At 43.1% G+C, this 26,695-nt stretch overlaps 1 protein-coding gene across 6 annotated transcripts in view; it reads left to right on the top strand.

Moving 5' to 3' along the window:
• SMG7 (SMG7 nonsense mediated mRNA decay factor) overlaps nt 1–26,695 on the top strand; it is a 104,152-nt gene that overhangs the window by 51,880 nt on the left and 25,577 nt on the right. For all 6 annotated transcript variants that reach the window (XM_042851293.2, XM_005290732.5, XM_042851292.2 and 3 more), the window contains 8 exons: nt 721–871; nt 1,307–1,442; nt 5,662–5,824; nt 6,259–6,415; nt 22,808–22,878; nt 23,238–23,298; nt 24,335–24,454; nt 25,057–25,486. In XM_042851293.2, the coding sequence (XP_042707227.1) occupies nt 721–871; nt 1,307–1,442; nt 5,662–5,824; nt 6,259–6,415; nt 22,808–22,878; nt 23,238–23,298; nt 24,335–24,454; nt 25,057–25,486 (1,289 nt within the window). The remainder of the gene's footprint in view (nt 1–720; nt 872–1,306; nt 1,443–5,661; nt 5,825–6,258; nt 6,416–22,807; nt 22,879–23,237; nt 23,299–24,334; nt 24,455–25,056; nt 25,487–26,695) is intronic.

The raw sequence follows: 26,695 nt of genomic DNA, 5'->3' as shown, positions 1-26,695 counted from the left end.
CTAATAAATAAAATTCAGTAATTCACAGTGGGTCTCCAAGTTACTCATACAAGTTTGAGGTGGTTCTGTAGTTCAGCCTTCTGACTCTTATTTTCCTCCTAATCTCTCTCCTTATGCAGGTGCAGTGATCTAGTAGTGAACAGAACTAATTCAACTACAGTGAATAGAATACAAATTCCCATGTGCTGCAGGTTGCTCTGTAGCAAAAATGCAAACTACTTTTATGAGCCACACCCTCCGGACTCAGTTACTGCAGTAGTCATCTAAAACTGACTTTTAAATCTTTGGAGCTGTCTTTTTTGTCCGGTGTATTTTAAATTGTATTACATCAGTAACTTCTAATAGATTCTGATTGGTATGTTAGAGGCAAAACTTTGCCTGGCCTTGACTGTACCTTCCTGCTTAGACAAAGTTTTTTATTAAGTCATTTACATCTGTTTTTACATTTAATGGATTTGTGAAAATTTGAACCAGGAGTTCTGTAGCTTGTGAATTATAGCAGTACTGAGATGGGGTGAGTAATTGGTTCAGCAAATTAATTTGAATCTGATCTGTATAAAGGAGATATATATACTTTAAATGGAAGCTTGCTGTCCTTATAGCCAAGATTTAGATTGAAATAAAGATTCTTTCCTAGAGCAAATAGAGGGAAAAGCTTTGTTACAGTTGAAGAAAAGATCACTTCACTCCATGAGAAATTGTCATCCTCTTCTCCCCTAGGTCAGCCTTACAATCAGTTGGCTATTTTAGCTTCCTCCAAAGGAGACCACCTGACCACAATTTTCTACTACTGCAGAAGCATTGCTGTGAAGTTCCCTTTCCCAGCTGCCTCCACTAATCTACAAAAAGCACTTTCTAAAGCACTGGAAAGGTGAGGCTGATCTGTTCTAGGGAGTGAGTAGTTATTCATATCTAATACTCCCTTTGACTCTGTCCTGGCAAGTATTCCCTCCCTTATTTGGTGTGTCTGTGTGTATACCCACCACGGATAAGCACACAGGAGTAGGAGATCACTGACCCCCGTTCCAGCCACATCCGCCTTATATATGTATTGAGAGGGAGGTACCTGTATCTGAGATACTCTCGGGTGGGAGCACTATTGGAGGCAAGTGCACTATATCAAGTACCAACACATCTCTTGGGTAGGGGCAGTCAATAGTGGAAACTACCTCTTCTCTCTCACACCCCTGTCCTTTCTTGAGAAGGGGGTGCAGCTATTAGCATTGTTTCTGCCTGGAAGATTGTTCGTGTATGCAGCTATGTCTATTTACAAAGACTGAAGCCAACTATTTCTCTCAAACTGCAGTCGGGATGAGGTGAAGACTCGATGGGGTGTGTCTGACTTCATCAAGGCGTTTATTAAGTTCCATGGCCATGTGTATCTGAGTAAGGGCTTGGAGAAGCTGAGCCCTCTTCGAGAGAGGCTGGAGGAACAGTTCAAGGTTAGTGCCACAAAAAATTCCTAATTTTTCACTTTGGAAATCTAACATCTATACAGGAATCTAGCCTTTCACTGATGTAAAAGGCTGGGAAAACATGTTCCTTTAAGAAAACTGACAAAGTATTTCTGACCAGATGGTAAGTGTTTTGCACACTGAAATAGAACATGATATGCATGAGTAGGGCCCTACCAAATTCCATTCTGGTCTATTTTGGTTAATTTCATGGTCATAGGATTTTTAAAATCATAAATTTCATGATTTCACCTATTAAAATCTGAAATTTCATGGTGTTGTAGCTGTAGAGGTCCTGACCCAAAAGGGAGTTGCAGGGGGGTTGCAAAGTTATTGTAGGGGAGGGTTGCAGTACTGCTGCACTTCTGCGTTGCTGGCGGTGGCGCTGCTTTTGGAGCTGGGCAGCTGCTGGCCGGGAGCCTAGCTCTGAAGTATGGTATGTTATTGCCACCCTTTACTTCTGCACTGCTACCTGCAGAGCTGGGCCCTCAGTCAGCAGCTGCCACTCTCTGGCCATACAGCTTTGAAGGCAGCAATGCAGAAGTAAGGTTGGCAATACCGCAACCTCTCTAAAATAACCCTCTGACTTCCCTGCAATTCCCTTTTGGGTCAGGACTTCCAATTTGAGGCATGCTAGTCTCCCCCTTGAAATCTTTATAGTACAGGGTAAAAGCACACAAGACCAGATTTCACTGGGGGAGACCAGATTTCACGGTCCGTAACACATTTTTCATGGCTGTGAATTTGGTAGGGCCCTACATGTGAGGTGGTAATAGTCAGCAGGCTGCAAAGATTTGGTGGTGAGGCTGATAATGGTCATCCCTACTCACCTACACAGACAGCATGATTTTTTTCTCCAGTTTAACATTGTTTACCCAAATGTGGTGGTCTGTTGCGGAGACAAAAGGTTAATTAAAATTTAATCGTTTTAAACATTTGCTGCATTCTGAGCTTGGAGTGCCACATTTGATTCTCTGCTTCTTGAACTGGATGATCGCAAGAGATTTTGTGAAAAGCAATTTCTCCCAACTCCTACCGTTTCATCTGAGAGGAGTCGTCTTTAAATTCTTTAGTAAACTCTGAACCAAGAGCTTCCTTCTCTGATTTCCTACATTTACTCTTTAGTAGTAGTTAAGAATGTTTTAACCCTGCTCAAGCTGCCTGCCTCTCCTGCTGGCAAAGTTTACACTTGAAAGCAGTGTTTTAAAAGCCTTCAGTTCTGTGCATGGAGTGGAACCATTCAAAACTGAGATGTCTCCTCTGCAAAGTAAGAGTAACCAGTAATTAAGCACATAGCTCATAAGTTTAAAACTGCTACATTCTCTAATTTAAATAGATGAGCTTTTTTATTTTTACTCCAGACAATGTGACTTAGCTAGATAACATTTAAAACCACAACAGACCTTCCCACCGCCCCTCTAACTGTTCATCACTGGTTCTTTTCCTAATTTTAGCCATTTTATAAATGATACTTTCCACAATGCTTATTAGTAATTATGTACAGTGCTCAGGCATATGGAAGGCTCTGCGGTACTGAACACATCCAAGGTGTGCAAGAACTAATTACACCCTGACTTTGTGCACTACATTGTGCTGTGTATATATAAGCAACATGTTCTGTAACATGGCATTTGCTACACTGAGCTGAATAATTTTAGCTTCCTCCTCCCCATGATATAAGAAAATAATTTCATCTAGCTGGGTTGTGAAGTGAAGCATGAAATCGTAGATACCTATGGCTGGGAAGGACCTTTAGATGTCAAGTCCGGCACCCTACAATGAGGCAGCACCAAGTAAACCTAGACCATCCCTGGCAGGTGTTTGTCCAACCTGTTCTTAAAAACCTCCAATGAGTCCACAACCTCCCTTGGAAGCCTATTCTAGAGCTTGACTGTCCTTATAGTTTTTTCCTAATATCTAACCTAAATCTCCTTTGCTGCAGATTAAGCCATTTACTACTTGTCCTACTTTCACTGCACTTGGAGAACAATCGATCACTGTCCTTTTTATAACTGCCCTTAATATATTTGAAGACTATCAGGTTTCCCTCAGTCTATTTTTCTGAAGACTAAAAAGCCTAGTCTTTTTAACATTTCCTCATATGTCAGGTTTTCTAAACCTTTTATCATTTTTGTTCCTCTCTTCTGGACTCTCTCCAGTTTGTCCTCATCTTTCCTAAAGTATGGCACCTATAATTGGCCAGTACTCCAGCTTAGGGCCCCACCTGTGCCAAGTAGAGTGGGACAATTACCTCCTGTGTCATAGATAGGACATTCCTGGTAATACGCCCCAGAATTATATTAGCTTTTTTTGCAACTGCATTACAGTGTCGACTCATATTCAATTTGTGATCCAGTGTAACCTCGAGATCCTCTTCAGGATTACTAGCCAGTTATTCCCCATTTTGTAGTGGTGCATTTGATTTTTTTTTTCTTTGCACTTGTTTTTAATGAATTTCATCTTGTTGATTTCAGTCTAATTCCCCAATTTGTCAAGGTAGTTTTGAATTCTAATCCTGTCCTCCTTGCAACCCTCTCAGCTTGGTGTCACCCACAAATTTTATAAGAATACTTTCCATTCCTTTATCCAAGTCATTAATGAAAATATTGAATAGTACCAGACCCAGGACTGACCACTGTGGGACCCACTAGATACATTCTTCCACTTTGACAGCGAACTATTGATAACTACTCTTTGGTTATGGTCTTTCAACCAGTTGTGCAACCACTGTATAGTAATTGTATGTAGACTACTTTCCCTAGTTTGCTTATGAGAATGTCCTGGTGGACTGTCAAAAGCTTTACTAAAATTAAGATATATCATATCTACTGCTTTCCCCTATCTGCTGGGCCAGTTAGGCTTGACTGGTCTATAATTTCCCAGGTCCTCTTTTTGTTCCTCTTTTTAAAGATAGGTACTATGTTTGGCCTTCAGTACTCTGGAACCTCACCCATCCTTCGTGAGCTCTCAAAGATAATTGCTAATGGTTCTGAGATTGCTTCAGCTAGTTCTTTCAATACCCTAGGATGAATTTCATCAGGCCCTGCTGAATATATCTAACTTAATTTGTTCGTTCCCTGTGTTGGCTTGCATTCCTTTCTCCTTGTTAATATTAACTGCATTGAGTATCTGGTCACGATTAACCTTTTTAGTGAAGACTGAAGCAAAATGGGCATTTAACAGCTCAGCCTTCTGGATGTCAGGAAACTGATGAATTACAATGGGCTATATTTTCAGAAATATTTTCAGCTATACGGTACTGTGTGGTTGGTCATGCTGCTAAACTCGAAGCTCTCTTTACATCCAAAATTATAGGGTTAGGACTGTTCAACAAAACCAGCAGTCTCATTATGCTTCTGACTCCAGTTGTGGAATCTAGGGTGCTATATGCTCTTAGGCAAAAAACAAACTGGGCATGGGGCTCAGAAAAGTCATTTTTCCACTTAGGCAACTAACTGTAGCTCATTGTGTGTGGTGGGTTTTTTTTGTTTTTTTTTTGGTCTAAATTGATTGTGGTGCTAGATTGGATATCAGTCCTTATCACAGTGCATCAGAAAGGTTTAAAGTTAGTCTTCATCTGCCAAAGAATGGCAGGTGTCTAGTGTTACTGTACTTAGTGAAGCAAGATAATTTTTGTAACATCATGTGCGATTTTCATCACTATTAATAGTTCTGTCCCATGGGATTAAATATGGAAACACTCATAATGCATAACCATACATCATGGTTGATTTACCTGGTTTATCTGTAAAAATCTTAATCATGACACTACATTTGCTGCTCTTTCATTTTTTTGAAAGGGAAAAAGATTAGCTGGTATGTTTCTGTGCAGTTTGCATAGTCACACATTTTAATGTAATCACTCTATTGCATGTTACATTTAAACTACATGGAGTGGGCCAGTCCCCCACAGTACATTCCATGTTATGTATACAGGTGTTGAGGTCTAGCAAAGTCTGTCAGACTTAACTGAGCCCTTCTTGTGCCGTCTTAAGGGTATGTTTGCGTTGGAGGGATAATTTGCTATTAGGGATTATCTAATAGCACTTGAAAAACATTTAGGATGAGTGCCTACTCCCCAGTGGCTGAACCATTGCTAATGCAGTACAGTAGTAACCACAAATCTGAAATGTCAGTCAACTAACCCTTTCAAATGCATTCTTGCTAGGTTACAGTACACACACTTGTATATATTTCTTTGTTACAGAGGTTGTTATTCCAAAAAGCCTTCAACTCTCAGCAGTTAGTTCATATTACTGTCATCAACCTGTTTCAACTGCATCATCTGCGAGATTTTAGCAATGAAACTGAACAGCATAGTTATAGCCAGGATGAGCAGCTCTGCTGGACACAGCTACTTGCCCTCTTCAGTAAGTACTGAGATCCCAATTTTTTTGTTGTTCTTTGCTTCCTTATAGTATACATTTAAAATGGATTGTGTTCTTCCCCCCCTTACCTCCCCCCCCCCTCCAAATTCAGTTTTCTGTTTTTTTTCCTTTGATTCACTTGTAAGAAGATACTTACCTATTTGTCCTACTGAATCTACCACCTCTCTTCAGTTGTCAACAGAGCCTTTTTAGGAAAAACAATTCAAAAAGCTAATGGCTGAACTTTGTGGTAAGAAGTAGTACATTGAAAATAAGATCTTATGATCTGCCAGTGGAATCTTTAAACTAAAATCAGTAGGGTGATTTGTTCTAAATAAATAGCCCTTCAAAATAGTGATTTATGGTGTAACACTTCTTAATTAGATTGTTGCTCAGTTTTAAAAGTTGTTACGGATTCCTCTATGTTGTCCTTTCAGTTTCCTTTCTTGGAGTCCTGTGCAAGTGTCCACTGCAGAATGACTTCCAGGAAGAGTCTTGGGGTGCATACCCGCTTCCTGCTGTAAAGGTCTCGATGGACTGGCTGAAACTTAGACCCAGTGTCTTCCAGGAGCCAGTAGTTGATGAAAGACAGTAGTGAGTCTCTCTTTTGATACAATTTTTTCTTTTTTCTTTTAACTTTCAGTCAGTTGTGTAAGGTGATAGTGACTAAAGGAGAATTAATGGTAGTGAAGAAATAGACTGGGTCCCTTAACTGTTCATTTACAGACACTGAGGTTTTTAAAAGTACAGAATTTTTGTAAAGAAAAGCGAGGGTTCTGGGTGTTAAACTATATACAGTATTTGCAAATATGTAACCATTGTTTTTAGATTTTATTCATAGGTTTTTGGTTTTTTTTTTTAAGGCTAGAAAGGACCATTTGAAACATCTAGTCTGACTCCTGCATAACATAAGCCAAACAACCTCACCCAGTAATCTGTGTTGGTTTTTTGTACTCGCTCAGTTAGATGTACTGAGGCAGATGGCTGTAAAATGATTTTCCCATAGTCCTACATTGAGGCTTGGATGTTGCTAGAATCCAAGATTCTCTCATAATCTTCAATTTTGTACTGAAGGTCAGCACAGAGAGCATCTCATGGTGTTGCTATACTTTATGCCTGTAGTACCATAATTATAGGCTTTTTGTGGCACTACCCAGTCTATTCTATAACTACAGCAATTGTTGAATTTTGTTTGGCTCTCTGGATGTTTTTTCTTCAACATCTAAGTGGCTATTATTGACATACATGTATAAATACTTTTCTTGGGATGTCTTTAAAAAAAACAAGGTGAAGTACAGTGACTGGATTGATTGGCACTGCCTGAATAAATGTTAATCTTCACAGTAAGAATAGAATATTGTATACTTAATAAAGAGAAGGTTGCTGTAATCCTGGGGGTAAGTGGCAACAATGGACAGAGCCCTACAAAAGCAGTGGGCATAGCATAGAACTGGGAGTCTGGAGATATAGTCTGTTCCTTGCTCAGCCCCTAATTGAGTGGCCTTGGGCAAGTCACTTAACCTATCTCTGCACCTCAGTTCCCTGATTGTCAAATAGGGATTATAGTACTTACTCCCCACTGAAAAGTGCTTTGAAATCTGCCCTTAAAAAGTGTTATGTTATCTCCAACAGTCACTCAAAATTTAAAAAAAAAATAGCTCAGGGAAATTTTTATCTTTCCATAAACTTCCTGCTTCAGAAGATAAAGACATCACTCCATGCTTCATTTTGCCAAATCACAGGCTCAGGATAATGAAACGGAAATCTGAGTTCAACAGTTTTTCAAGTTGTTCCATCATATATTCAGTTTCCTTTTATAGACTGCAAGTGTAATTTTAAGGGTTTTTAAAAAGAGGTTTATGAAAAAAAACTTGAGTTAAAATTGAGTAAAATTGACAGATATTAAGTTCTTCATTGATGGGTTGTCCACATGGATTCCTCTCTTACTGCAGATGCACCCCATGCACCTGAGATCAGATTCTTCTGGCTATCTGTTTCTACAACTTGCAGGTTCTTTCCATCTCCACCTAACCCCCAATACCTACTCAAGTTCTTCCTTACCACACTTGGCAGAGAGATGGAATCCTTTCAGTCTGCCTGCTTCTCTTCAGTTGCAGTGAGTGTTTAGGTTATACAGTTGTCAGGTTGTTAACTTTTAGATTGCCTGTTGGTTTTAAAGTATTTTTTTTACTACTTTCTTTTACTAATTTTTCATAGATAATAGGCTTGGATCCGCCTCCTCTCCCCTTCCATTTTTATGGAGACTTGAGCTGTTATGGTAGATGTTAAATCTCTGGGCTTTAGGAATGCCACTCTGTGGTGCTGCTATTCCATTCAAAGTGGCTATTTTGTTTAGGCAAATGTCATATCCCTGACCATTGCTTATTTGCTGCTCTTGTTCCAGGCAGACTCAGAAGGTTAGGGGTGCCTGCTTAGTTACTTCTTCTGGAGTACTTCAGTGAAAGCCTCCTCAGAGACAGAGAAGGATTTGGCTAAGGCTCAGTCTTTCTCCAATCTCTCTCAGCTCATGCCCACACCAGCTGGGATTTCATCCTGAGCTCCAGGGCTAAGATGTCTAAGGCACCAGTTGTCAGCTTCAATCCAGTTGTTGACTTCTTCACGCACAGGTAGGAAGGAGCTTGACACTCCAGAGACAAGACTAGACATCCTCAGAACCAAGACACAAGAGTCAACATGTGTCTAACTTGTTTCAAGTGCCACAGCCAATGGCATCCAAATAGCCCAAGATGGATTCCTCTGGAATCTTGTTACTGGCTATGAAAAGAGTATCAGCTGATTGCCTTTCCTCTCATACAGACTCTTTCTCACTCTCTGTACCCTGCCCACACTCAGACAGTCCCCCAACCTGAAGCAAATACTCACCAGCAACTACACACCACACAACAAAAACACCAACCCAGGAACCAAACCCTGCTACAAACCCCGGTGCCAACTCTGTCCACATATCTATTCAAGGGACACCATGAAAGGACCTAACCACATCAGCCACACCATCCAGGGCTCGTTCACCTGCATATCTACCAATGTGATATATGCCAGCAGTGCCCGTTATACATTGGCCAAATCGGACAGTCTCTACGCAAAAGAATAAATGGACACAAATCTGACATCAGAAATCATAACATTCAAAAACCCGTAGAAGAACACTTCAATCTCTCTGGTCACTCAATAACAGACCTAAAAGTGTCAATTCTTCAACAAAAGACCTTCAAAAACAGACTCCAACGTGAAGCTGCAGAACTGGAATTAATTTACAAACTGGGTACCACCAGATTAGGCCTGAATAAAGACTGGGAGTGGTTGGGTCATTACAAAACCTAAACTTAATTTCCCCAATACTAATTTCTCCTTACTGTTAGTCACACCTTCTTGTCAACTGTCTGTAATGGGCCACTGTCTTACCACTTCAAAAGTTATTTTTCCTCACTTGGTATCCTGCTGTTAATTGATTTATCTTGTTAGACTGGCCTCACACTTGGTAAAGCAACCCCCATCCTTTCATGTATTTATATCTGCTCCTGTATTTTTCACTTCATGCATCCGATGAAGTGGGTTCTAGCCCACGAAAGCTTATGCCCAAATAAATTTGTTAGTCTCTAAAGTGCCACTGCGACTCCTAATTGTTTTTGCTGATGCAGAGTAACACGGTTATCACCCTGAAACCTGTCGTCTTTTTGGCAGTGTGAGTGACTTGTCTGTGGACCTGGTACTGAATTACCCTTTCTGGGATGGTACTGGATTCCCCTCAGCAGTGCAAACTAGACTTTTGGCCACCTAAATCATGGTACTGCATACAGCAGTTGAGAGATCAATACAGTATACTTCCCCTACCCAGCTACAATGGGACTCAGGGATGGACTCCAAAGATTTCTCTTTGAGCAGGGGAGTGTATGGGTCCCTGGTATTCTCCTGTGTCCACTGATTCAGTATACAAATGCTTATCAGTCATAGCCCTGCTGGACACATTGGGGTATGAAGTGGGTCTGAGAGATTGTCAGCAACTGGTATTACATTCAATTCCATTTTCTTCCTACTCCCCACTCAACTTCCCTGTCCCTCTTCAGGAACCCCTCTCAAGATACAGTTGAAGCAAGAGGGTGGATTCTTCCACTGCTCCAAGATGTGGTGGGAGATTTAGAATTCAGGGACAGTTGGGGTTTTTAATTCTCATTAATTATTCTTTCTAAAGCAAGAGGGTTGGCAGCCCATTCTAGATTTTTTTGGTGTCAACAATATACACCTGGCTCACAGGAAATCCCTCAGATTCCTAGTAGGAACATCTCATTACCAGGGTTCTGTCCTTTAGTCTTTCTCTGCATTGAGAGTGTTCACCAAGAACCTGGTAGTCATAGTAGCTCATTTGCAGAGGAGTTTATTCAGATCCCCTTGAAGGGTTGATCTAAGGAAGTTCAGCACAACAGGTGGCCAATGCAGATCAAATAACCTTAATGTTCTTTGCCACACTAAAGCTCAAAGTCAACAAAGAAAAATCCACATTCAGCAGACACCTCATGGATCTGATGATCATGGTCCCATAAGAAGTCCTCTCCTCATTAAACTAATGGAAGGACCCACTTCAAGTGTACAAGGAAGTACTCTTTGCTGCACCTCTACCTACCAAGGCTCTGGGGACAGATGGCTCCATTGAGGGATGTGGAGAGTTCATGTAAGTCACCTTCAAACACTGGGCCTGTGGTCCTCTCAAGAAGTTTGTCTGCACATAAATGTCCTGGAACTCAGAGCCATTTGCCAGGCATGCAAGGCATTCTTGCCTCTACTCCTGGGATTTACAGTCCAAGTGCTAACAAACACCACCACAGTTATATATTATGTCAGCAGTAAAGGAGGAGCTAGGTCATCTGCACAAGAGAGCATTCAGCTCTATTCCTTACCCACTGATGTCACTGGCCCTGCATCATCCAAGCATCAGAACTTGCTAGAAGATCACCTCATGAGGCAGTTCTCAGACAGTCACAAGTGGTCAGTCAAGGACCCAATATTTCAGAGCATTTTTTTGCAAGTGAAGATATCCATCAATTGACCTATTTGCCACAGGTCAGAAAAGAAATGCCAAGTGTTCTGATCCATTCTGGGCTCTGAGATTCCTTTCTCATCCCCTGGACACTGGGACTAATGTATGCTTTCCCCTAATATCCTTGAAGGACCTGAGAAACCTGAGGCAAGATGTTGGATCAATTGTGATAGCCTCTGCATGGGCCAAGGAGTTCCAGTATTCGGATCTGATGAACCTCTCAGTGGAGCCCCAGATCACTTTGCCTGTCCTGCGTAACATAGTCTCACAGCACAGTGATTAGATCTTTCACCCAGTATTGTTAATAGCCTGGATGCTGGCTCGCTAACATCCACCAGAAAAAGCCGTTCGGTAGAAGTTTAGAACATTCTGTTCCAAAGCAGGAAAACCTCAACTACATTGACTCGTAGCCAGGTAGAAAGTTTTCTATTCTGGCATTAGGACTAGAAGTCTCCCAGCAATATTGGACTATTTATTATCCCCAAAAGCTGGACTTAGTCAGTTCCACAAGCTGCAATATCTGCAATCACTTTCCTATCCAGAATCACACTATTTTCTCACCCTACAGTGGCTAGATTGCTTAATGGCCTGATTCATGCTTTTCCCCCAGTTTGGGAGCTCCCTTTTTAGGACCTCTGTAACATTAAAAGGTTGATGGGTCCCCTCCTTTGAGTGCTTAGCAATCTGTTCCCTCTGCCACCTAGGTATGAAGACTGCCTTTCTAGTAGTCGTTACATCTGTTTGAAGGGTAGTAGAGATTCAGGCCCTCAGGACAGGGCTTCCTTACACTGTGTTTCATAAGGAAAGGGTCACTCTCAGGTCTCATCCCAAGTTCCTACCCAAAGTTGTTTAAAATGTTTGTGTGTATCAATTTATTCATCTTTGTTTTCTTCCCCAAGACTCGCTCAGTCTCAGGGGAAACTAAATTTCATACATGTGATGTATTAAAGAGATTGTAAGACTACCTTAACAGGACAAAAATATTTTAGGAACATACCTAAACTGTGGCCTTCGTAGAGAAAATGAGTGAAGGGTTAGGCACTATCCTTTGAGATTCTTAGCTCGTCTTCAACTGTAAAAGAACATATTATGAGTGAGTTAGATCCACCTAGCTGCATTAGAGCTCATTCTGCTAGACATCAGGCATCCTCTGCTAACTGTTCCGATTTCTGAAGTTTGTATGGTGGGCTGCATGCATGGTTCACTCATTTACAGGACACTATTCTTTGGTGGAGGCTTCCAGGTCAGATGCCGCTTATTTTAGGGCTGTTCTCCATTCATTGTTCAAGTAGGACTCCTAGTACCCACATCCAAGCTAACAGACAACTGCTGTTTGTCACCTAGAGTAGAATTCATGTGGACAATCACTCAAAGAGAGAATGGTTACTTACATTACAGTAACTTACATGACATCTTCGCGATGTGTTGTCCACCTAGATTCCATGACCTGCACTCCTTCCCCACTACTATGGAGTCCTACTCCGCTAGGGCTCTGAACTGGTGAAGGAACTCAGGGACATTTGGGCCTGCTCTGGTGTTTATGCCTTTGGGTGAAGGTATGAGAGCATGTAGGGGACAAGCACAGCCCCAACGAACACTGCTGGCCAAAAGAGTCTAATCATGTGTGCATGAGGCACATGTGCACCAGGAGTGGAATCCATTTTGACAACACATCTCTAACAACTATACTTACTGTAAGATAAGTAATCCATTCTTTCAAAATCATCTTTGATAGTAAAATTTTTTTCCCTGTATGGATACCTCCTTCATTCATCAGACTTGATCTTTCCCTCCTTCCCTCAGAACAAATGAACATGTACTATTCAATTTTCCCCTGAAAAAGTTCTGAATTCTACAGTGAGGAGGTAGGACACAGAGCCCTACTTAAAAATCCCTCACTTTTGCTCAATTTGTCTACATGCTCCTATCTCGTAGTGAAGGAGATAGGATTTTAGAAGGAAATTTTTCTGTACTCTGAAAAATGCAGAAATACACAAGTTCCCACCCTTAAGGTTTAGGTGCTTTTTCTTGTGGATAATTGATCTTACCTTAAATGGCTGATACAGATTTTTCTTCTTCAACTTGATCACGCTGGTCTGATTGTTATACTTTCGTTACTTGCAAGCAACAGCTAAGATTAATATAACTTAAAAATTGGTGAAATAACCTTATTTTTTCTCTCTCTAGTTCAAGTTGTGCATTTGACAGCTCTTTGTAGTAATCAGTGTCTTTTTGCTGAAAACTCGTATCAACAGGGAACAAACTCTTGTTCAATACTTTAAAAAGAATTAAATAGACATTCTGTTAAAGTCCTGCATCATCCTTGGATTTTAATAAATTTGTCAATTTTAAAAATTCAAGCTGACCATGTCTCTTTAAAGTTTTTCTCACAGTACTGCTAAGAACAAAAAGCTTCCTTTAGGATAAAAAACCACTTTTGCCTTTTTTCTTTTCATTGGTTCTCCTGAAACGTGTATATGTTGTGTCCCTCCATCTTTGTAATACTCCAGTGCAGTGGTTCTCAACCTGTGGTCTGCGGATTATGTCTAAGGGGTCCATGACAGACTTACACTGAAAACTGACTGAACAGAATTCAACTGTATATACAGACAATAGATTTCCAAAGGGGTCTGCACCTCCATTAGAAATGTCCAAAGGGGTCCGTAAATGAAAAAGGTTAAGAACCACTGTCCTAATCATACTTCTGAGGCCTTCCTATTATATAGTAAAGCTGCGAGTATCCCTGTCCTATTTATTTGGTCCATCGGTCTTAACTGTACTTATTCTTGGACTCATTGGGGGAATAATCCTTGTACTTTAACATGCAGATTTAGAATTTTCTGTACTCTGAAAAATGCAGAAATACACAAGTTCCCACCCTTAAGGTTTATGTGCTTTTTCTTGTGGATAATTGATCTTACCTTAAACGGCTGATACAGATTTTTCTTCTGCTGAAACCATATTACCCCAAGGCAGGAATCTTTAATCCCAGATAGGAAAAGAAATATCCATAAAACATACCAATTCTAGTGTGTGGTTCTTCACAATCTGGTTCCTGGCCACTTCTATCTGTTGCCTGAAGACAGCAGCCAGTGCACTTTGGAAACTATTTTAAGTAGACCTCCTAAGTTTGTTTGTTTTAAACATTTTACACTCACATACCAGACTCCAAAATAGCTAAAGCAGACATCTACTGTTAGTAAAGATTTTATTAATTTATTTCAAAAGGCATGTTGAAAGTATGGCAAGTATCATGGATGAGAACTACACTGATAATATTTATACTCCACCTCTATTCCCCTCACGCCCTACCATACAAACAGAATGAGGGTTTGTTACTTAGTTTAGATCAAAGAGGATTTGATGGACTTACAAAATCAACATTTTTACATCCACCAATCTCAGTAGCCATTCAGGAAAAGTCGCTGACCTACCTTCAGGATACATGTTTGTGTTTCAATCCATCATGTGTTAGATAATGACTAAGATTTACTGAAAAAGGTCAGATTCATTGTGAGAGTTCTGGGCATGTGTAGGGCGTGGGTCTCACTGCTGTGGGGCCTCCTGCTGGTCGTCCTTGGGAATTAGCTTTCCCAGCCTTGGAGCACCCTCTGCAGGCTGGTGATCCACCTTGCCACTGGCCCCGTGTCCCTCCCAGGACCCCAGTGCCCCTTTTCCGCCAGGTGCTGACCCCTGGCAGTACCCCCACAGTTCTGGGTCTCCCCTTCCCAGGGGAACCCCCATCCACTATCCCCACTTTGCCTCAGTCTTGGCTACTGCCCAGTCTCCATCTAGCTGCCGTTCACTGGGGCAGACTGCAGTATCAGCCACTCATCACAGGCAAAGGGGTTTGGACCTGCTGCCTCTACCTACCCATGGGCTGCCCCCTGCAACTCTACACCTATGAGGCCTTGCCAGGCCTGCAGCCTGGGGCTTTCCTAGGCCGGAGCTCCCAGCTCCTCTGGCCCTTCCCCAGCCCTGCTCCCAATCTAGGTTTCTGGTTAAGCTCCCTTGTGCCAGGCCCTTCTCTCTCTGAAGGCAGAGAGAGTGATGTCTGGGCTCCTGGCTCATTGCCTCTTAAAGGGGCCAGCTGGGACTGATTGGGGTGTGGCCCAGCTGCAGCCGCTTCCCCTAATCAGCCCAGCTTTTAGAGCTGCAACCCTTTCCAGGGCTGCTTTTACCCCTGCAGCCTTCCTTCAGGGCTGATTTCAAGCCCTTCAGGGCAGGAGCGGGTGTCCATTCTGCTACAGCATGCCTTTGACTTAGGGTATGTCTACACTACGAAATTAGGTCGAATTTATAGAAGCCGGTTTTATAGATATCGGTTTTATACAGTCGATGGTGTGTGTCCCCGCATAAAATGCTCTAAGTGCATGAAGCCAGCGGACCACGTCCACAGTACCGAGGCTAGCGTCGACTTCCGGAGCGTTGCACTATGGGTAGCTATCCCACAGTTCCTGCAGTCTCCGCCTCCCATTGGAATTCTGGGTTGAGATCCCAATGCCTGAATAATGCAAAACCGTGTCACGGGGGGTTCTGGGTACATGTCGTCAGGCCCCTCCCCCTCCATCAGAGCAACGGCAGACAATCAATTCGTGCCTTTTTACCTGGGTTACCTGTGCAGACAACATACCACGCCAAGCATGGAGCCTGCTCAGCTCAGCTCACCGTCACCATATGTCATCTGGGTGCCGGCAGACATGGTACTGCATTGCTACACAGCAGCAGCTAATTGCCTTTTGGCAGTAGACGGTGCAGTATGACTGATAGCCTTCATCGGCGATCTGGGAGCTGGCAGACAGGGGGCTGCATTGCTACACAGCAGCAGCCCCTTGCCTTTTGGTAGAAGATGGTATATTATGACTGGTATCCGTCGTCGTCGTACTGCCTTCCCATTGACGATGATGGCTATCAGTCGTAGTATGCTATTTTCTGCCAAGCATCCAGTATTTTCTGCCAAGCACCCAGAAGATGCCGAGGGCTATCAGTCATGCTGCACTGTCATCTGCCAGCTTAAGATGTAAAAAATAGATTTGTTCTGTATTCATTTGCTTCCCGCCCCGCCTCCATGAAATCAACGGCCTGCTAAACCCAGGGTTTTGAGTTCAATCTTTGGGGGGGCCATTATGTGTGACAGTTGTTTGTGTTTCTCCCTGATGCACAGCCACCTTTGTTGATTTTAATTCCCTGTGCCTGTACTCCATGTCGTCACTCGCCCCTCCCTCTGTCCGTCAGATACTAGTTTCCCGCCTTTTTTCAGCCCAGAAGCCATAGCACTGGGATCATGGAGCCCGCTCAGATCACCGCGGCAATTATGAGCACTATGAACACCACGCGCATTGTCCTGGAGTATATGCAGAGCCAGGACATGCCAAAGCAAAACCAGGACCAGCCGAGGAGGCGATTGCAGCGCGGCGACGAGAGTGATGAGGAAATTGACATGGATATAGACCTCTCACAAGGCACAGTCCCCAGCAATGTGCAAATCATGGTGTTACTGGGGCAGGTTCATGCCATGGAACGCCGATTCTGGGCCCGGGAAACAAGCGCAGACTGGTGGGACCGCATCATGTTGCAGGTGTGGGACGATTCCCAGTGGCTGCGAAACTTTCGCATGCGTAAGGGCACTTTAATGGAACTTTGTGACTTGCTTTCCCCTGCCCTGAAGCGCCAGAATACCAGGATGAGAGCAGCCCTCACAGTTGAGAAGCGAGTGGCGATAGCCCTGTGGAAGCTTGCAACGCCAGACAGCTACCAGTCAGTCAGTAATCAATTTGGAGTGGGCAAATCTACTGTGGGGGCTGCTGTGATCCAAGTTGCCAGGGCAATCAAAGACCTGGTGATATCAAGGGTAGTGACTCTGGGAAACGTGCAGGCCATAGTGGATGGCTTTGCTGCAATGGGATTCCCAAACTGTGGTGGGGCGATAGACGGAACCCATATTCCTATCTTGTCACCGGAGTACCAAGCCACCGAGTACATAAACCGCAAGGGGTACTTTTCAATGGTGCTGCAAGCCCTGGTGGATCACAAAGGATGTTTCACCAACATCAACGTGGGATGGCTGGGAAAGGTACATGATGCTCGCATCTTCAGGCACTCTGGTTTGTTTCGAAAGCTGGAAGAAGGGACTTTCTTCCCGGACCAGAAAATAACCATTGGGGATGTTGAAATGCCTATCGTGATCCTTGGGGACCCAACCTACCCCTTAATGCCATGGCTCATGAAGCTGTACACAGGCAGCCTGGACAGTAGTCAGGACCTGTTCAACTACAGACTGAGCAAGTGCCGAATGGTGGTGGAATGTGCATTTGGATGTTTAAAAGCGCGCTGGCGCAGCTTACTGACTCGCTCAGACCTCAGCGAAAAGAATATCCCCATTGTTATTGCTGCTTGCTGTGTGCTCCACAATATCTGTGAGAGTAAGGGGGAGACATTTATGGCGGGGTGGGAGGTTGAGGCAAATCGCCTGGCTGCTGATTACGCGCAGCCAGACACCAGGGCGGTTAGAAGAGCACAGCAGGGCACGGTGCGCATCAGAGAAGCTTTGAAAACAAGTTTTGTGACTGGCCAGGCTACGGTGTGAAACTTCTGTTTGTTTCTCCTTGATGAACCCTCCGCCCCCCCCACCCGGTTCACTCTACTTCCCTGTAAACCAACCACCCCACCCTCCCCTCCCCCCTCGAGCACCGCTTGCAGAGGCAATAAAGTCACTGTTACTTCATTCATGCATTCTTTATTAATTCATCACACAACTAGGGGGATAATTGCCAAGGTAGCCTGGGATGGGTGGGGGAGGAGGGAAGGAAAAGGACACACTGCAGTTTAAAACTTTAACTCTTATTGAAGGCCAGCCTTCTGATGCTCGGGCAATCATCTGGGAGGCCCCCCCAACGTGTTCTTGGGTGTCTGGGTGAGGAGGCAATGGGACTTTGGGAGGAGGGCTGTTGGTTACACAGGGGCTGTAACGGCTTTCTCTGCTCCTGCTGCCTTTCCTGCAGCTCAACCATACGCTGGAGCATATCAGTTTGATGCTCCAGCAGCCAGAGCATCGACTCTTGCCTTCTGTCTACAAGCTGACACCACCTATCATCTTCAGCCCGCCACTTGCTCTGTTCATCCCGCAATACAGCCCGCCACCTCTCCTCTCGTTCATATTGTGCTTCTCTGTAGTCTGACATTGACTGCCTCCACGCATTCTGCAGTGCTCTATCAGCGTGGGAGGACATCTGGAGCTCCGAGAACATATCATCCCGAGTCCGCCGTTTTCTCCTTCTAATCTTCATTAGCCTCTGTGAAGGAGAAACATTTGCAGCTGGTGGAGGAGAAGGGAGTAGTGGTTAAAAAAGACACATTTTAGAGAACAATGGGTACACTCTTTCACGTTAAATTTTGCTGTTCACATTATACAGCACATGCGCTTTCGTTACAAGGTCGCATTTTTCCTCTTATATTGAGGGCCTGCCGGTTTGGTGTGAGAGATCACTCACGCAGTGCCAGGCAACAGATTTCGGCTTGCAGGCAGCCATGGTAAGCCACAGTCTTTTGGCTTTTTTAACCTTCTTAACATGTGGGAACGGTTTCAAACAGTAGCGCCCTCATTTCCCATACCAAGCACCCGTTGGGTTGGCCATTTAAAATGGGTTTGCAATGTAAAAGGAGGGGCTGCGGTTTCCGGGTTAACATGCAGCACAAACCCAACTAACCCCTCTTCCCCCTCCCCCCCCCAATTCTCGCGGATGATCACTTCACCCCTCCCCCCCACCGCGTGGCTAACAGCGGGGAACATTTCTGTTCAGCAGAGCAGGAACGGGCACCTCTGAATGTCCCCTTAATAAAATCGCCCCATTTCAACCAGGTGACCGTGAATGATATCACTCTCCTGAGGGTAACAAAGAGCGATAAGGAATGGATGTTGTCTGCATGCCAGCAAACACCGGGACCATACGCTGCCATGCTTTCTTATGCAATGATTCCAGACTACGTGCTACTGGCCTGGCGTGGTAAAGTGTCCTACCATGGTGGACGGGATAAGGCAGCCCTCCCCAGAAACCTTTTGCAAAGGCTTTGGGAGTACATGAAGGAGAGCTTTCTGGAGATGTCCCTGGAGGATTTCCGCTCCATCCCCATACACGTTAACAGACTTTTCCAGTAGCTGTACTGGCCGCGATTGCCAGGGCAAATTAATCATTAAACACGCTTTTAAACCATGTGTAATATTTACAAAGGTACACTCACCAGAGGTCCCCTGTGTGCCCTCAGGGTCTGGGAGCACGCCTTGGGTGAGTTTGGGGGTTACTGGCTCCAGGTCCAGGGTGATAAACATATTCTGGCTGTTGGGGAAACCAGTTTCTCCGCTTCCTTGCTGCTGTGAGCTATCTACATTATCTTCATCCTCATCTTCCTCGTACCCCGAACCCTTTTCCCTGTGTGTTTCTCCGTTGAAGGAGTCAAAGCACACGTTTGGGGTAGTGGTGGCTGCACCCCCTAACATGGCATGCAGCTCCGCGTAGAAGCGGCATGTTTGCGGCTCTGCCCCGGACCTTCCGTTTGCCTCTCTGGCTTTGCGGTAGGCTTGCCTTAGCTCCTTAATTTTCACGCGGCACTGCTGTGCGTCCCTGTTATGGCTTCTGTCCTTCATGGCCTTTGAGACCTATTCTTATATGTTGCCATTTCGTTTACTGCTACGGAGTTCAGCTAGCACTGATTCATCTCCCCATATGGCGAGCAGATCCCGTACCTCCCGTTCTGTCCATGCTGGAGTTCTTTTGAGATCCTGGGACTCCATCACAGTTACCTGTGCTGATGAGCTCTGCGTGGTCACCTGTGCTCTCCACGCTGGGCAAACAGGAAATGAAATTCAAACGGTCGCGGGGCTTTTCCTGTCTACCTGGTCAGTGCATCTGAGTTGAGAGCGCTGTCCAGAGCGGTCACAATGGAGCACTGTGGGATAGCTCCCGGAGGCCAATAACGTTGAATTCCGTTCACACTATCCCAATTCCGACCCGCTAAGGCCGATTTTTATCGCTAATCCCCTCGTCGGAGGTGGAGTAAAGAAACCGATTCAAAGGGCCCTTTAAGTCGAAAAAAGGGACTTAGCCGTGTGAACGTGTCCAGGCTTAATTCGATTTAACGCTGCTAAATTTGACCTAAACTCGTAGTGTAGACCAGGCCTCTGAATGCCTATTACTTTCACAGAATTGATGCCAGTTACTACAGGATATAAATGTTAATCCAAGGCATTGACTGCCAGAGGGAAGGGGAGATGAGGGGGTCTGTCACAGGAAGCAAGTGAACTGCAATATAAATATTACTGGTACACTTGTAAAGTTTAAGTGGGACCCTGACAAATTAGGCACAATGGAAAATTTGAAATGGATTAGTGTTCTTTAATCTCTGCTCCCCACCTCACGCCCTGGAGGCAAGAAAACTTGGGGGTTGTTTGGTGAAACTGCCTAGAATATGGTAGGAAATACTTTCTCCTTCATCTGACACGTAACTAGTCTTTCTTTTTACTGGTGCCAGCCCCTTGCACTTTTGCTCACACTGTACTTGGTGGTTAACACTGGCAGTGAAAAGATACTAACTCCTGTTTTGTAGCCCAGTTTGCAAGTGTTTGTCCATGAGGGGAGCCATACAACTGGAAGGAATCTCCAGGCCAGAGCCATGCCTTCAGAGACAGAGTTTTAAGAATTCCTTGAGCTCAATTGTAGGGGCGAGAGGTGGATTGTGAGATGGGATCAGGATGCAGGTTATTTCCAATATGGCTACTGTAGGAGTCCATGCTGCAGGATGTGTTTTACAGGCTATTCAGGTTTTTTAACCCTCAGCAAGTATCTGCTGGAGTCACTAAATTCTTCTATGCTCACAGAGCTGCAAGCTCAGTTAACCAATCTGCTCAAGTTCAAGCTGGCTATAAGCTCTGTCAGTACGGCTAATGGTGTTTTGTAAGCTCCTTTACCTGGACCATTCTGGTTAAAGGAATTCAGGCTTCTCTGAGTAATTCTTGATTTATCTGGTCTTCATTTCAACCTGTATTGTTTCACTGAATTTAAATGCATCACTTTTGCTTCACTCCTATAACTATAGGACAGTACAGCTGGAAGAAAATAATATACAGAGAATTTTCATGATCTGTATTTTAAAATAAGACTGAGGAAATTCACAAACTTTGACAAATCCTTATACTGTATTTTAATTTGCTAAACGTATTAGAATGTCATAAAATTTCATACATTTCTTACAAGCCCTATGCCAGGGGTGGCCAACTGAGGCTTGAGAGCCACATTCGGCTCTTCTACCAGTAAGGTGCGGCTCGTGGAGCTCCATTCCCCCCCAATTCTCCACCTACCAGACTGCGGGGGGGAGTGGCTTGGGCCCTCTGCCTTGCAGCGGAGTGGTGAGGTAGAGGCTTCTGTCCAGTGAGGAGAGGGGTCTCAGGGCTTCGGCCCCACAGGTGCACCTGCCGGGGCTTGGGGCTTCAGCAGGAGCAGGGTTGAAGCCCCGAGCCCCGTCTAGGTGTGCCATGGCTCTCAAACTTCGGAAGATTGTCGTATGCGGCTCAGAGGGTCAGTAAGTTTGGCCACCCCTGCCCTATGCTCTACAAAAGCAGCCATACACTAGCACAAATGCGGACTATATTTCTAAGTAGCAAGTAATCTGTTTAGCCACAGACCCAACTAGAATTCATCCTCCTGGAATATGCCTGTGTCTTACCCATCAGAACTTTTCTTCACAGTCTTCCATTTCCACTATTACTGTATATTTTTATATCTCGCCATGAGTCAGATTTGGAGGGTTGTGGAGTGTAATAGTACTGTGCTCCATTCAAGCTCATCTAGCAATCACAGAGTACCATGTGCTTGCAAAACAAGTGGCAGAATAGTTATCAGTGGTTGATTTTAAGCCTGTTGATGGCAATTAAATGTTAACGCGCTATTGAGATAATGGAGTATTTCACATCTCTATTCAAGCTATTTTCAGTCTGTCTGAAGACACAGATTCACATTTGAAAGATTATTTGCCAGCTTATGCTTTCATTTATTTTTTAAAAAATCTGCAAAAACAGTTGGGGCCCCAGAGAATAAAGGCGTACCACAGAGTGCTGAATCAGTCCAACCCTTCCATCTCACTGTTGCCATGGCACCCATATGCCCACACTTGTGTACCTCACTACACTTTTATTAATAAGACCGGACTATCCATAGATAGACAGATATCCACTATTTCCCCCTCTGTTGTAAAATCAGAGGACTTTACTTCATTCTCAAACAATTGCCTCACTTTATACGTGCCCCTTATAGTAGTTCTCAGATTTGAAATTGAAACAGAGTGGTATTTCCCGTCATTGCACCAGCTTTAGCAGGGCATGCATGTAGAGTGAAGGTAGTTCAGTGTTCAACTTAAATCCAACCTGAACTTAGGACTTCCTGATGTTCCAACATCTACTTCTAGAACTACAATATTCTGTTAAGGTTTTTAGAAGTAATGAGTCTGCTCAACCCTAACTATATCTTACAGAAGAATTTTGTCTCTGAACTGATTTTCAGATATGTTCTCTTGAGAAGAGTCAGCTTTGAATTGGAAAGTACGAACTACAAACAAATGTGTGAACTCATTCCCCTAGTATAATATTTTAAAATCAAGTGACACCTGTGGTTTGTTTCTCTCTAGCTGGTACATGCCCTTGCCATACTTCCAGAATTTGGAGACAAGAAACTGGGTTCTCTGGTTATCTTATACTGCCTTTTGAAAAAATTTTGCGGTGAGGGAGGGATGCCAAAAATCTTGATAATGTTATCCATTCTTGGAAGCAGTTGTGCTGAGTTGGATTTCAACTCTGTCATAGGTCTCCATATTTAATTGGTACAATCAGTAGAATTCCAGTTCAGACATACCATGACAAGTGGAAACTATCTTCTTTTGATTTCTAGCATTTGGCCATGGCTGATTTCTCTGCTAAACAGCTTCCAGCCCCATGAGGAAGATCTTTCCAGCACTAATGGTAAGGATGCCCCTAGACTGTGTTCTGTGAAAGGGAGGTGGGGGGCGGGGGAGGAAGTGTCTCTAGCATCATTGGTATTGGGGTATCATGGTTGGATATGAAAGTCAAATAAAGCACCGTCCAGTATTAGTGCACTTAGAATGTGAATATTTTACAAACTGCTCTTTCCTGTGCTGAGTATATTGTATTTCATTTTATCTATCCTTCACTTCCTATAGATCCCACAGCATGAGCAGTACAGCATTTATCTAGTAGTGTGAGCTGTACTGTATATGGTGACTGGATATCCATAACCTTTCTGGTGCAGCATATTTCAGGCCTTGTTTACTGATATTCTTTCCTGTCTGATTGTTCACCAGCTACCCCACTTCCAGAGGAGTTTGAGTTGCAGGGATTCTTGGCTCTGAGACCCTCGTTCAGGTGAGTGGCAGCTGAAAGATGCTTTACCCGTACTGGTGGTAAAGTACTGAGATGAAGACTTTGTGGTAGGAGATACTGACGATCTGCACTAACCCTGTTTTCACAGCAAGTACAGATGAAAGTAGATCTCCTTACAAACAATTTTAATAAGTAAAAAGTGGTCTGCGTGCAGGACTCCAATCTCTCTAGTTTCGTGATGAACTGGAGTCCGTCCGGTATCAGACAGGAGTAAAATTTTTGAGGAAGGGAAAGCTTCATTTTTTTTTAACACATTTGTATATATAACATACTAAAACTTGTAACATGGACGGGGTTCTTTTTTTCTGGTTTTAGTTTTTAGATTTTCCTTTTTGCATTTTTCCTTCAATAGCCTTCAACCCAGCTTTGGAAACAGTGATGATCTTAAAGGAGAACTCACACTGAGAACTTGGGAAAGGAATATATTTATATGAAAAAAACTACTTGGCCCTTTTGTTTCCTTTGCTGCTGTTGAAGTTGTTGTGGGATTTTCTCCCTCTGAGCCTAACTTGTTCTTCAGTTTGATCCTGTAGCAAAGTAGTTCTCCTATGCTTGACATATGAATAATTTCCATAGCATCAGAGTACTAATAGCACTATGACTTCACTGCAGGAGCCCGGAGGAGATGGCTAGTGAGGGAGAAACATTGGTTTAAACAAATTAAACTCCTTATGAAAAATTATTAAATCCAATCACTTACTGTTAACCTTTATGCTTGTGGTCTTAATTAATATGAGGGTATTTCCTAATATCATGCACCCTTTTGTCATGTCATAAAGGACTTGACGTCACTAACTTACTTGCTTAATGTAGACCTTCTTTATTAAAGTAATATAACTGAAAATGCAATTCCGATATCTATAACTGTATTTAGGTTATTAAACCCTGCTGAAAATGAAACCTGCAATAGCTTTCTGTACAATTCATCGTCCTTTTTGAAAGCCTCCATTTGCCTTTATGGTACAAGAGGTAACTGAGATTAATTTTATTTTCCATTCTTTGTTTACGTCCACATTAGGAACTTGGATTTCTCCAAAGGCCACCAGGGGATTACAGGAGACAAAGAAGGGCAGCAGCGACGGGTACGGCAGCAACGACTGATCTTCACAGGAAAATGGATTGCTGACAACCAGCCAAGGTATCTACGCAGCTGCTGGTGCTCTCTCTCTCCTGTTTGTATATTGTTCTTGTTGTAAAGCATAGTAGTATTGACAGGTGCCAGAGATTTAACCATTTTGAGTGGAAATGTTGATACGTTGCCTTAGTGTATTGTAGAACACTACATATGTAAGTAAATGTTTTGTACTGTGGTAGTGACTAAAAAATAGTGCGCGAATGCATGGTGCTGATAATGGGCATTCGTGAAACTTGTAATTAGTGGAGAATACACAGTTTTTTAGATTTACCTGTTTGGGGCAGGGATTGTATCTTCCTACGTGGTGGTAAAGCATCTAGTACAATGGGACCTCTGAGTACTACTGGGGTACAATTAAATAACAATACTGGCAATAGTAGGTGAAGTGGTAGAGACTGGGTAATGGTGGGTGGGCGTGCATATTGAAGAGTGCCATCGGCCTGGAAGGTATAATGTAATTTGTGTTATAGAGTTAGTACTGAGGCTGCGGGGTTCGTGTGCTTGCTCGTTGTGTATGTCATGCCATTATTATAGCCTGGGAAGATGGGTTACATGGTTAAAACGACTACTACATGCTATTCAGTACCTTTTTTTCCTTTTTTTAGGCTGATTCAGTGTGAAAACGAAGTAGGAAAACTGTTGTTTTTGACAGAAATCCCAGAGTTGTTACTAGAGGACCCTAGTGAAGCCAAAGAGAGTCTCGTCCTACAAGAAACATCCATTGCAGAGCCACTGTCTACAGATGGGAGCCCAGGACTCAAATCAGTTCTGTCTACTGGCAGAAATCTTAGTAACTGTGACACTGGGGAGAAACCAATGGTCACATTCAAAGAGAACATTAAACCACGAGAGGTAAACCGAGAGCAAGGACGAATCTATCCACCTAAAGATGTGGGTAGGGAAAGAAGGGACTATAGCAAAGGAATAACAGCTACTAAAAATGATGGAAAGAAAGACAACAAGAGAAAGAATGAAACCAAGAAATGCAGCTTGGAGAAGATGCAGGAAGCAGGGAAGCAGAATGTGGCAGTGCAGGTAAGGCATTCAGATTCTGAGTACAGCGTCTGTCCCTTGCCTTTTTCTTAGATGGTAAGCTCTTTGGAGCAGGGATTGGCTTTTTGTATGTGCAGCATCTAGCTGAAAAGAGGCCTAACTGAGGTCCTAGGTGCTATTTCTATGCAAATAGTTAATAATTGAAGAACAGCAACAGGCCTTATTTAGGGACTAGATATAAAAGTGATTCATGGTATTTCCTTACAAGTTTACTCTTGGGGGAAGGGAGGTAATGGAGGGTGACCTGGTTGCTGTGTTCAGTGCCTTAAATTGTAGTTCTACACTGAAAAGTCAGTAGTTAAAAATGGCACTTCTGACTTGACAGATCAGCTCCTCTACTATACACAAGGACATGTTTACTTTAGTGTCATACATTTTTACTAGGGCTGTCGATTAATTGCTGTTAACTCAAGCGAGTAATTAAAAAAATTAATTGGGATTAATCTCAGTTTTAATCACACTATGAAACAATAGAATACCAATTGAAATTTAATAAATATTTTGGATGTTTTTCTACATTTTTCAATATTTGATTTCAGTTTACAACACAATACAAAGTGTACAGTGCTCACTTTATATTATTTTTGATTACAGATATTTGCACTGTAAAAATGATAAACGAAAGAAATAGTATTTTTCAATTCACCTCATACAAGTACTGTAGTGCAATCTCTTTATCTTGAAAGTTGAACTTACAAATGTAGATTTTTTTTTTGTTACATAAGTGCACTCAAAAACAAAGCAATGTAAAACTTTAGAGCCTATAAGTCCTCACTCAGTTCTACTTCTTGTTTACCAATCACTAAGACAAACAAGTTTGTTTACATGTATGGGAGATAATGTTGCCCACTTCTTATTTACAATGTCACCTGAAAATGAGAACAGGTGTTCACATGACGCTGTTGTAGCTGGCATTGCTAGGTATTTTCATGCCAGATATGCTAAACATTCATATGCCCTTTCATGCTTCCGCCACCATTCCAGATGACATGCTTCCATGCCGATGACACTCTTAAAATAAATAATGCACTAATTAAATTTGTGACTGAACTCCTTAGGGGAAAATTGTGTCTCCTGCTCTGATTTACATGCATTCTGCCATATATTTTGTCTTATGGCAGTCTCGGATGACGACCCAGCACATATTGTTCAATTTAAGAACACTTTTACTGCAGATTTGACAAAATGCAA

This window comes from Chrysemys picta, chromosome 8 (genome assembly GCF_011386835.1).
Source record: "Chrysemys picta bellii isolate R12L10 chromosome 8, ASM1138683v2, whole genome shotgun sequence".
Taxonomy (NCBI): domain Eukaryota; kingdom Metazoa; phylum Chordata; order Testudines; family Emydidae; genus Chrysemys; species Chrysemys picta.
This window is presented reverse-complemented; position numbering and strand designations above follow the sequence as displayed.